Source organism: Ahaetulla prasina, chromosome 13 (genome assembly GCF_028640845.1).
Source record: "Ahaetulla prasina isolate Xishuangbanna chromosome 13, ASM2864084v1, whole genome shotgun sequence".
Lineage (NCBI taxonomy): Eukaryota > Metazoa > Chordata > Lepidosauria > Squamata > Colubridae > Ahaetulla > Ahaetulla prasina.
Window position 1 is genome coordinate 11552620 of NC_080551.1, and position 12979 is coordinate 11565598.

Below are 12979 nucleotides of genomic sequence, written 5' to 3' on the forward strand. Positions count from 1 at the left end.
AAATGAGGACCCAGATTGTTGTGGGCAAGAGGCTGACTTTGTAAACCGCTTAGAGAGGGCTGGAAAACACTGTGTAGCAGTATGTAAGTCTAAGTGCTATTGCTATTTCCCGGGGATTCTCCAACATCTTGAGATGCCCTCAAGTTCATGGTAGACCACATTGCAGTTCATATCTCCAAAGTACCCAATTTGATTTGCAGTGTCTGATTATATGATACCCATGTCCATGTTTTAATTTTGTCTTCTTCCAGAAAGTGATAATTATCTAGAAGACAGATTAAGTGGCGATGGTTCTTCCTCACAAGGCGTCCTTAAGAGAGGATCCGGGAGTGACTCTGAACTTTTTCCTCTCTCTAGCGATGGTCTGGACGAGGTGGACTTTAGAAAGGTAAGATGAAAATTGGCTCAATAGATCTACCGAAGCTCTTCTACTAATGTTTCTTGCTTTGGCTGCTAAGCCATATGATTATTAGTATTTTATTTTATTTTATTTTATTTTATTTTATTTTATTTTATTTTATTTATTTATTTATTTATTTATTTATTTATTTATTTATTTATTTATTTATTTATTTGTCATTTGACTATTCTTCATGACAGTCTTAAGCTGCTTGTCTTCTCTGGTGATACTGGCTAGAAACGAAGTCAGCTTAAGAAAGATATCACTGTCTAGATTTCAAAGTTTGGCAACAATGCTAGCCAAGTGTTTTAGCGAGATAGGTAGCTGTCCAAGGTTTATTGGAGACAGTGGCTATAATAAAAGCAATTAAGGAATAATAGGAATAACTGAATTCTCAATTATTTGGTTGGGAATCAACCAAATAACCTGTTTGGTTGATTCCCTTGCTTCTTTGCTTCCTTTGATACAAAGCAAGAAAAAAAAATAGGTAGTAGTTACTGTTGTGAACAAAGTCTTCACTCTGGTCCGCTTTTCCTAGAGGGCGCTAAAGCTTTAATCTGACTGGCTACCCGTCTAACAGCTAAGTATAAAAGGAGCTGTCAGATGGAGAATCAGCTGTTGCTTTTAGCTGAGCTATCACTAGTTAATCATCATCATCATCATCATCATTATCCTGGTGACAGCAGAATTGATGAGAAACAACTTGAAAAAGTCACCAGATATCAAGATTTGAGAATCGAATTGCATAGACTCTGGCATAAACCAGTGCAGGTGGTTCCAGTGGTACTCGGCACACTGGGAGCTGTGCCTAGAGACCTAGGCAAGCACTTAAAAGCAATTGGCACTGACCAGATCACCATTGGTCAGCTGCAAAAGGCCACCTTACTGGGATCTGCTCGCATAATTCGCCGATATATCACACAGTCCTAAATGCTTGGGAAGTGTTCGACTAGTGATCTGTGATACGAAATCCAGCATAGTTATCTCGTTTGCTGTGTATACTGTCATTTTGTGTAAATAATAATAATAACAACAACAACAACAATAGAGTTGGAGGGGACCTTGGAGGTCTTCTAGCCCAGGCAGGAAACCCTACACCACTTCAGACAAATGGTTACCCAACCTCTTCTTAAAAACTTCCAGCAACTTGGAGCATTCACAACTTCTGCTGGCAAGTTGTTCCACTTATTAATTGTTAGCTATCTTGTTAGAACTAATAAACCTGTTAGCTTTACGTTAATTCTGTCTCGCCTCAGTTCTTCCACCCTAGTCTGTTCCTGGAACAGAATAGTTACCTTTGTGGTGGGTTATAGGTATGTTGAGAATGACATTGTGCATTCAGGGCTCCCAGAATCGGTAAAAATCCCTAAAAAGCAGGACAGGCAAGTCATAAAATGAACTCACTGACTATTGAATCTTGCCAGTATAGACTTACATAGGACTTCAGTAGGAAGTACTGGTTTTAAATAGAGAGAACCCCTTTAACTTAGAAATATTTAATCTAGAATGAAGTCTAGTCTACAGTGTAGTTCATTATAGCAGCAGGATCACCTCACCGGTATTTTTTTATTTTGCTGCCCAGCTTGCAAGAAAGTGGCTAGTGATGATGGATTTTGGAGTCCAAGTTCTTGTTCAAAACGGCAGAAATTGGTAGCACTGGTTTTCAACTGTTAAGATCAAGATGGTTCAAGATGGCAGAAAAGCCATATTTACATGATTACTTCTGGCTTTGAGTCCCAGGTTGTCCACCTTAAGACAAAGACTTCATACAAGATCCCATAGGTTATCTCAGAAACCTCCTTCTGAATTTTCTCTTTTCTCACACTAAACGTTCACTGCGACAGGCCTGCATTGTAACACGGCCCATCTCAATGAATCATGCAGCCTGAAGTCATTTCCTGCAGTCTGTTTTCAGACCCTTCTGATAAATCTGCCACTTTCCTTGCCGGGTCTTCTAAGGATCTGAATATTTCAACCGTTGATCCTTTTGGTCAACCCAGAACTCTCTGGATTGCATCATCCGGAGGCAGCAGCATCCTTTAAAAGTCAAGAGAATCCTGGCAAGCTAAGGGCCACCCTTGCTTTTCTGATCACAGCTGAACTGCTGAAGTTTTGGCCAAGAAGAAAAACTCTTCTGGATGCAAGTCTGGAGGGAGAAGCTGTTTTCCAATTCCTTTAGCCTTGTGTACAAATCTCGGGAGTGCCTAAGAAAGGGGTGAGGCACTGAGAGGAACAAGAATTCTTGCCTATAAACTTCTGGCTTTGTTTTTTTGAATATTGTTCTTATGCAATTTTGAACCCCATCCCCAATAAAAGAAGAAGTTCTACTAATAAGCTTTGATGCAGGCATGATCTTGTGTTCCGAGAAACACTTTTATGTAACATCTGGGTAACTTAACATTGACAATAGAAAAGGAAGTTCTTGAGAAGGTGATTATTTTGAGCTCACGATTGAAGCCAGATGGAAGAACATTTGCAAAGCAAATTTTCCCTGCATTGTCTCCTTGATTAGCATGCTGGGTTGCAGAGATGTTCTGCCACGGGTGCCTGGCTAAAGGTTGGCTGACCAAGACAGGGTCCCCATGCCAGATGCATCAATTGTCGTCGGTTCCCATCAGAACTTCCTCCTTTTGCAAGTGACCTCATCCCAAGAGTAGGAAGCCAGAAGGCAACAGGGCTTGCGGTACAGCTGGTGGACACGTGGGAATTTCAAGATTTACAAAAAAAAAAGAGCAGGCATCCTCTCCTCCTCATAGACGGTGCAAAGAGGAGAATGCCAGGAGGGGCTTTTAACTAGAGGCTATTAGAATCGTGAGAAGAAGCTCCATCCCTTGGTCTGGATTTGAAGCAAGCATCTTGCTGGCATTTGAAGCAAGCATCTGTTTAATTAGTATGCAAAGAAAAGCCAAAAATGCCAAACTTTAGGCAATGACATTTGGAAAATGCTAAATTGTGTGCCTAGTGCAGGGGTCTGCAACCTTAAACACTCAAAGAGCCATTTGGACCCGTTCCCCACAGAAAAGAAAACACCGGGAGCCACAAAACTTGGGTGGGCATGGCCAACTCATCTTCACTCACTTCCACCAGTCACATGACCCCTAGTCACGCCTACCCATCTGGTCATTAGGGCAGAGAACTAGTTGTTAAAAAACACCGGGAACCACAAAACCCTTTTGACATCTCTCTCTCTCTCTCTCTCCCCCCCCCTCTCTGTATCTCTGTCTCTGCCCTGGCCACTTCTCCATCCCCTGCTGTCACCCTTACCTTCTCAGGCCAGGTGAGGAGTGACTGGGAGGGGAAGGTGAGGGGCGGGGCCAGCCAGTGGTGGGATCACCCAACAGGGAGCCACAGCAGAGGGTCCAAAGAGCCGCATGTGGCTCCAGAGCCACAGGTTGCTGACACCTGGCCTAGTGTATGCTGCTCCATCTGTTTTGGTATAAAAGTGTAATTGTTTTGCTGGGGGTTCTTGCTTTAATCTAGATTTAAGCAAACTAGTTCCAGTAGAACTGAGAAGACAGATCCCATTGGGTTTTGTTTTTCCAACCAGCTGATCAGCTGTTACCATCCTAGGGCAAACTCAGTTTTTGTAATATATCAAGAAAGAAGAGACTTTGCATGGAGATCTCAGGTAGCCCCATCTTTGGTATATTTCCACTTGGACCACCATTGGCTTTGACCGTGGAAAACTTAACCAGCTCAAGCCGTGTAACTCAAGGTCCTCTTTTGTACAGGATGAGGAAACCGATCCTCTACACCAGAGGTGGAGAATGCTGGCCTCTTTGTGACTTGTGGACTTCGACTCCCAGAATTCCTGAGCCAGCCAGGAATTCTGGGAGTTGAAGCCTACAAGCCATACAAGGGCTATCGTCCCCCAGCCCTTCTTTATACAATGCTGCACTTCAGATTCCCAACATCCCTCCCCGTTAAATTTACAGGCTCAGTCTGCTGGGAACTGTAGTTCAGCACCCACACAATTAAATCCCACCACCCAACACACATGTTTCAATATGTTCTATCTAAATGTGTAGGTTTCTTCATTGCGATATGATGGAAAGCGCCAAGACTGAAAAATATACCGCAGTGTTAATGTTGGGCTTTTTGATCCATCAATCACCTTGTGATGTGATGAGATAACAGTCTTGTGCTGTGTCTTCCCGCTTCCCCCCCAAAAAAGAAATCCATATCACTTTTGGATTCAAATATAGTTTAGGGGATTTCTGTGCAGAGTTAAAGATTTGGAAGGAGGATGTGCAGAATTACTTCTTCTTTACTTAAAAGTTCAAGTCATTGGCAAGAAACTTGTAAATCCCCTTTTAATAACTGTCTTGGATGAGATCATCCGTCTTTCCTTATTGATCTGAGTTCGGTTTCTTGGCGGTGTAAGCTTTAATGAAGTATAGAGTGGTTCAGGCAAGGAATGGGTATTCAGAGCTAGCGCTTGTAGAATCCAAGATAGCAATGGACAATATTCCGTTTTTTAAATTTATTTCTTATTGGTTTTCTCTTTACATACAATATGTGCTTAATGTACAGCGTACTGTCTGAGTCCATTCGTTTACATAGTAATACTTCTTAAGTTCCTAATTTCTACCCCTGTTGTCCAGCCATTGATAAAACAAGTCCCAGTTCGAAAATATTCTGTGTCTTCTTTTTTCTTTTAACTTCAGTGTTAATCTGTCCATTTCTGCACAGTCCAATATTTTTTTAATTGTATCTTCTTTTGTAGGTGTTTCCTCACTTTTCCAATATTGTGCAAATACAATTCTTGCTGCTGTTAAAACATGTAATATCGAATATACATTCCCTTTTTCATATTTTTCTGGTATTATGCCTAACAAAAATAGTTCTGCCTTAAAATCTCTATGTTGTCTTAACATTTTTTTCTAACCACATATGCATTTTTGCCCAATTTTTTTTTCTTTTGGGCATGCCCACCACAGATGATAGTATGTGCCTGGTTTCTGATTGCAATGGACAATATTCTTATTTCTGTAAACCAGAAGCAAAACATCCACCAGCTCTTTATATGAGAAATAAGGTCACTGTGGAAGGTTGGCTGCTGTGTCTGCTATTTCCTTGGTGGAATTGTCACATCTCTTCTGGAATGGTGTGCTTAGGTTGGGCTTCTATGTTAGACTAGCACATATATGGTCTTGGGTTCTGTACGGTTTCAGTAAAGCCACCTGCAGACAGCTGTACAAAATCCATTCTTGGTTCAGCAAGATCTTCAACCAAAATCTTCAACCAAAAACTGTCTACTATTGACCTCACCCCATTCCTAAAAGGACTATAAGAGGCGTGCATAAGAGCACAAAAGTGCTTACCGTTCCTGTCCTGTTGTTGTTGTTGTTGTTGTTGTTGTTATTATTATTAGTAGTAGTATTAGTATTTATTAGATTTCTATACCGCCCTTCTCCCGAAGGACTCAGGGCGGTTTACAGCCAAAAATAAAACAGTAACAATATACAATTAAGAACAAATTAAAAAACTTATTAGACAATTGGCCGGAATTATAAAACATTTAAAAACTAAAAACCCATTAAAATTCATCTAAAATTTAGAAATTTTAAAAAAAATTAACAAAAAACTTAGGCCAGCCCCGCGCGAGTAAATAAATACGTTTTCAACTCGCGGCGAAAGGTCCAAAGATCAGGTATTTGGCGCAAATCAGGGGGAAGTTTGTTCCAGAGGGTAGGAGCCCCCACAGAGAAGGATCTTCCCCTGGGGGCCACCAGCCGACATTGTTTGGCGGACAGCACCCTGAGAAGTCCCTCTCTATGTGAGCGTACGGGTTGGTGGGAAGCATGGGGTAACAGTAGGCGGTCCCGTAAGTACCCGGGCCCTAAGCCATGGAGCGCTTTGAAGGTGGTAACCAAAACCTTAAAGTGCACCCGAAAGACCACAGGCAGCCAGTGCAGTCTGCGCAGGAGTGGTGTTACATGGGAGCCACGTGGGGCTCCCTCAACCACCCGCGCAGCTGCATTCTGGACTAACTGAAGCCTCCGAGTGCACTTCAAGGGGAGCCCCATGTAGAGAGCATTGCAATAATCCAGGCGAGAGGTAATCAGAGCATGAGTGACTGTGCATAAGGCATCCCGATCAAGGAAGGGGCGCAACTGGCGAACCAGGAGAACCTGGTGAAAAGCTCTCCTGGAGACGGCCGTCAAATGATCTTCAAACGACAGCCGTCCATCCAGGAGAACACCCAAGTTGCGCCCTCTTTCCCTTGGGGCCAATGACTCGCCCCCAACAGACTGTATCGGGGTGCCGGCATCCACAGCCACTCCGTCTTGGAGGGATTGAGCTTGAGCCTGTTTCTCCCCATCCAGACCCGTACGGCTTCCAAACACCGGGACAGCACTTTGACAGCTTCGTTGGGGTGGCCCGGGGTGGAAAAGTTCCCTTCATTATATCAAATTAACATAGCTGTTGCATACTTTTACTTATATATATATATATTTCATTCATGATTTGTTGTTTTTATCTATGACAATGTTTGTATATACTGTTGTGACTAAATAAATAAATAAATAAACAAATAAATAAAGATAGGAGGAATTGAACCACAGTATATGGGCTAGTGACTCAGAGTCTGCTGTCTGAACCAGGCATTGTAATAAGTGTCAGAGGTGGCCTCAGGCACAAGAAATTAGGAGCAGGATAGAATTAAAAAGCTTCTTTTATTCCATGCTATCTATAAATAAGAATCTGATCTACTAATGGTGAAGGGAAATTGGTGATTGATAACAGGCAACAAAGTTTAAGAGGGGCTGGACTTAGGTCTCTTACAGGGGCGTAGTTGACTCCAAACTGATCGTGTATTTGACCCAGAAGGTGAATTTGACTAAATGGGATGGAGCCATTTCTTGATCTGCAGGCTAAGATTAAAAGTCATACTGACATTTAAATTTTAATGTAAAATTTAAATTAAAGAGTAATTTTTCAAAATTAGTGTTAAAATGAAATGCTTGCATTCAACTCAAAGTAAAAGCCGCTAATTTAAATACCCTTATCAAAAAAATAATTATAGCATGGCCATACCCTATGTATTTAATAAATTTCCTTTCTGTCACATTAATGATTACACTAGAGCAGAGGTCTTCAAACTTGGCAGCTTTAAGACTTGTGGACTTCAACTCCCAGAATTCTTCAGCCAACATAGCTGTGCTGGCTGGAGAATTCTGGGAGTTGAAGTCCACAAGTCTTAAAACTGCCAAGTTTGAAGACCTTTGCATTAGAGTGTCACTTGGAAAGAAATTTAGTTAAACATATCTTAAATAAAATAATGGTATTATTATTATTACTACTAGTACTACTACTATCATTGCCATTACTCCTGTATTATTGCAATCCCAAAGCAGGCTGAAGAGGAGCAATCAGCCGGTAGAAGTTCAACCTCCTCAACGGATGATACTATATCGCTGGAAAGGAACTCTTCCATTGGTAGTAACTTTTCCGTTCCTCGGACGCCTGGCCTCCTTGGATCCAAGGAGAGGTGCAGCCCAGATGGCAGTTGCTTCAACATGGGGACGAATGGAGAAGGTCAAGATGGGATGGCAGTGATCTCTGGAGAACTGGACGAATTGCTGGATAGCGTCATGGAGGTGTCCCCACCTTCTTCTGGCCTGCGGAACAATTTGAGGCCATTGTCTCCTTTCCGTCGGCATAGCTGGGGCCCAGGGAAGAATAGTAACAACGGTGAAGCTGAGGTCAACCACAGAAGGTAAGCCAAATGCTTTCTTGGAAGGGGCTGATCGTCCACACCTAGAAGAAACGTGGGGCTTTCAAGATGCCGGAAGGAAGGAAATAGGTAGGAGAAGTCAAGTTCAGCCACAAGATCAAAACATGAGATCCCAGTGGGAAACATTGGAAGTTGAGCACAGCCAGTCAGGCATGTTGTTTGGCTCTCTCAACTTCATAAACTGAACGCCACTCCCTTTTGCCCTATCCAATAGCCATGGGGAGTGGGAGTTTTGAGTAAATATGGCCTAAGCTGCTGGTTTCCCACCTAAGCTGAAAAGCTCCCATTTTATTAAGGTAAAAAGCAAAGGGCAAGAAACAAAGCAGGACCATCCAATCATCTAGATCAGGGGTGTCAAACTGAAGGCCCAGGGGCCGGATCCAGGTGCTTAGATCTGGCCTGTGGTGCCTCTGCCAGTGAAAATGGAGTTTGGGGAACCCTTGTGTTTTCCCTCCCACCCCCCAGTTCTGTTTTCGGCCACAACAGCCTCCTGCAACCCTCTGCTAGTGAAAACGGAGCCCGGGGAGGCCTTGATGAATGGCGTCGAGCTGGTACCAAGCCACACCCTCCCCGGCCATGCCCACATGGCCACCCGAGGTCAAACACAACCCTGATGTGGCTCTCAATGAAATCGAGTTTGACACCGGTGATCTAGATCTTCTTTGGGCTGCTCTGAAGATTGGGAAGTCAGGATCTTGGAAAAACCGGGAGGATTAGGATCTGTTTTTTGTTTTGCAGCAAGTTAGCCTGGTAGCCCTTTTGCATTTTTTTTTTTTTGAAAAAGAAGTTAAAAGTTAAGGCATTCCCTCCCTTTTCCCCTTTATGTCCGAAGGCAGAGACCTTCTTTTAGCCAAAAAAGTAGAATAAGTCTGCTTTAAATAAGTATTGTTGTTGTTATTTTCTTCTTGGCTATTAAAAAGAAGGGTGTGTGCTTTTTCTAGACTTCAAAAGCAACCTGGGAGCCTTTTTGCTCCTACTTTACTGTTCAGCCCAACACGAGGAGTAAAAGCATTTTATTCTAAAAGTCTAGGAGCCATCTAAAGGGGGCAAATAAATGACCAGAAGGGATCTTTATGTATGTATGTATGTATGTATGAATGAATGTGTGTACATACGTACTGTATTTTTCGCATTATAAAATGCACCGGTGTATAAGGCGCACCAAGATTTTGAAGAGGTAAGTAAGAAGAAAAAAAAGTTTTTGCCCTCCCCTGGCCCCCAGGAGCACTTCACAAAAATGGGATGAGCAGGGCAGGACTTTGGGAGGCCAAAGGTGGCTGTATTCAGTGTATAAGACGAACCAACATCTCCGCCCTCTTTTTGGGGGGGTGGGGTGGAATGCGTCTTATACTCCGAAAAATACGATATGTATGTACAGTATGTATGTATGCATATGTGTAGGCATGTGTTTGTTTGCGTGTTTATTTATTTATTTATTAAATGTATATGCCACCCATCTCACTATCCAAAGCAACTCAAATAACTCAAGGTGGTGAATATACCTAATACTCCTTCCTTTCCCACCCCCAACACAACCACCCTGTGAGGAAAGTTGGATCGAAGTATAGAGTTATTAGTTAGTTAGTTGGATAGAAGTATAGAGTCTCCCAGTTGGCTTTCATGCCTAAAATGGGACTAGAACTCACACACTCCAGGTTTCTGTCCTGGTAGCTTTAACTACTAGGCAAAACTGAACATATATATATGTAGGTCTTTGGTTATTCGGGTTTTCTTCTGCGTAAAATTGGAAGTGTCTTGGCGACGTTTCGACGAAGTCTCATTCGTCATCTTCAGGCTTCAGCTTCGTGCTTCTGGGAGGATATATATATCCTTCTTCATGGAAAAAAACCAGTGTTACTATGACCTAGAAGGAGTTTTGGATTTTCCCTACATGTTGCGGATTCTGTGACAAGAGTTTAATTATCATGACTCAGGTTATTGTACACAGTGATTCACCTCACCTGTAGTAGGTGTGGGGGAGTGAGGAAGACTGACAGGTTAGAGGTGAAAAAAAAAATCATACTTTGAGATGATGTGGCTTTCAAGAAAGTTCAGCCAAGTTCTCATCTCGATGACTTGAGACGAAGAAAGGGAAACATCTCCTGCAAACATTTTTTATGATTTTGGCACAACAGTCTTAGCACTTTTCATCGCTAGTCCTCAACTTACAACAGTCTGTTTAGTGACCGTTACAACGGCACTGAAAAAAAGGGACTTGTGACCGTTTTTCACACTTGCGACCTTTGCAGCATCCCCGTGATCATGTGATCAAAATTCAGGCGCTTGGCAACTGGTTCATACTTAATGACGGTTGTAGCGTCCCAGGCTCAGGTGATCCCCTTTTACGACCTTCTGACAAGCAAAGTCAACGGGGAGGCCCAATTCGCTTAACAACTGTGTCACTTGCTTAACAACCGCAGCGATTCCCAGTTGTGCTGAAAGTTCATAAAATGGGGACAAAAACTCACTTAACAACGGCCTTGCTTAGCAACAGAAATGTGGGGCTCAGTTGCAGTCATTAAAGTGAGGACTACCTGGGCCAGTTATTCATTATGCGTAACCCTGGACCGGGCCAGCAGTACGGGAAATGACCTTGGTAAGCTTTGGATGGTGCCAGTTGGGCCAAGGACCGTTCAGTTCTTGCTTCTTGGCCATAGATGGCGCTGTGAACTTGCAGGCTAAGACTCTCCCACCAAACGTTTTCCCCACCTTTCTGCCACCATGTCATTTTTCTCTCTATTCCCTGTTAATCACCCCTTCTGTCCTTCACCTTTGGATGCTTCCCCGCAACCTCCGGTCTCGGGTCTGGGGATTTCTGAATGGTTGATGATGTTTCTGATAATTGTCCATGATTCATTTTTTCAGTTCAGTGCGACTGCTGGGAGAAGTCGTAAGGAAAACTCCCTCCCATAGAAGAAGGTACAGCACAGAGGCGCTGAAGCTGACTAACCCTGTTGCGTTGCGATGGCGACTAACTTCCTGCTTTTGTATTAATCACCGTTCAACTCAGCCTTCTCCAGTCTGGTTCGTCTAGATGGGTCGGACTTCAGCTCCCATAGTCCCCAACGGGCAGAGATTGGGCTATGGTGGCTGAAGGTTATGGGCACAATTGTGCAATCTATTTGAGAAGGAACCAGCCTGGGAAGAGCTAGTTCGGTGCAGTACTTGAACCACAGCTCCACTGGGGATCAGTGGAGCACGGGAGGTGCAGGCTTGTCCAAAGTATACTTTACTGTTTGAAATGGATGGATCAGTACTTTTGATACAAAGCAATGAAATTGATTTATTAAATTATACAGCTGCCTAAGTACCATCTCGCTCTTTTGGGTCCCATACATTCACTGGGCAAAGAAATGTGGAGAGAAAATTATACCTATGTAGGATGCACTGAGATGGGGGACAGTTAAATATTTTTCTGGTAGACCTCTTTAATATTCCTTTCCTTTCCTTTCCTTTCCTTTCCTTTCCTTTCCTTTCCTTTCCTTTCCTTTCCTTTCCTTTCCTTTCCTTTCCTTGTTTCTCCTTTCCTTTCCTTTCCTTTCCTTTCCTTTCCTTTCCTTTCCTTTCCTTTCCTTTCCTTTCCTTTCCTTTCCTTTCCTTTCCTTGTTTCTCCTTTCCTTGTTTCTCCTTTCCTTTCCTTTCCTCTCCTCTCCTCTCCTCTCCTCTCCTCTCCTCTCCTCTCCTCTCCTCTCCTCTCTTCAAATGATACCTTACATTTATACTACAGACCAGAATTATGGATAAGTGCTAGATTAGTTTCAACGGTTAGTTTCTCAGATTAGCTGTGATTTATTATCAGGAATAACTCGTTGACTCTTAAGCTATGAGGAAAACTTCGGAACCATGGAGGTACCAAGGTTCTTCCCATTTCTTTAAACCACTTCATAGTTTGGAAGGTTCACTGCATTGCAAATGAAATTACTAGAAATCTCTATTTATTAAACTCGTCTTGTTTAATAAAAAAACAAACCAGTTCAGATTAAAACAGTAAATGAATACTTCATAATACCCAGACATGAAAGAAATGAAATCGATAAACAAAATTCTTAACTTCCCTAATGTAACTGATTTTTTTCCAGGAATGTGTACACATTTTCCTTAAAGAACAAACAAACATCAAGAAAATAATAAGCAAACAAAAAGAAGGGGGGAAAAATAAACAGCCTCCCTAGAAGTAAAAAAAACCAACTCTTTTGTTTCTTTCTCTCCCTCCAGCTTCCAGTTTATGTTTAAGCAAAAAAGCTTTAGACAGTCTTTTTATATTTCAAAACCTCAGTGTGCCTAATCCTGCCAAAATTAATAGAACATTCAATGCTTGAATGGTGATTTTGCAAAACAAAACAGAAAAACCAAAACAAAACAAAACAAAAAGCCACATATTGCTGGAGCTAATGATAGAACTTGGTTATTAATTGTGTTTTTGCTCTTGAAATGTCTGTTTTGCATATTTAAGCTGTGGGTGAGCTTTTAAATGCTGTGGGGGGAAAAAAACAGTGCCGTTTTGGTATACCCTGGGCAGCTCAGCCTGGGTCGCGTGACTCCCATCCCTAGGTCTTGTGAATTGGAGATGATGGGGGCTGTAATCCAGCACATCCATTGGCAACCGAGTGGCGTAAAACTGATATTGTATTTAATGTAGAACTAAAAGAATGTCACTGCTGAAAGATTAATTCAGTATTTCTGCACAACTCTACTCCTAGTGCCACCTAGAGGGTTTTTTAAAATTTTCATGTAGCCTAGTCATTACTACATTTGCTGGTTACATGTACAGAGCTACATGTACAGATATTCTATCCTATCCTATCCTATCCTATCCTATCCTATCCTATCCTATCCTA

At 42.3% G+C, this 12979-nt stretch overlaps 1 protein-coding gene across 4 annotated transcripts in view; it reads left to right on the forward strand.

Annotated features, from left to right (window-relative positions):
• AKAP13 (A-kinase anchoring protein 13) overlaps positions 1–12979 on the forward strand; it is a 138337-nt gene that overhangs the window by 54927 nt on the left and 70431 nt on the right. For 3 of the 4 annotated variants that reach the window (XM_058156699.1, XM_058156697.1, XM_058156698.1), the window contains 3 exons: positions 252–388; positions 7759–8123; positions 11007–11060. In XM_058156699.1, coding sequence (XP_058012682.1) covers positions 252–388; positions 7759–8123; positions 11007–11060 — 556 coding nt within the window. The remainder of the gene's footprint in view (positions 1–251; positions 389–7758; positions 8124–11006; positions 11061–12979) is intronic. The other variant, XM_058156700.1, reaches the window with a different exon arrangement.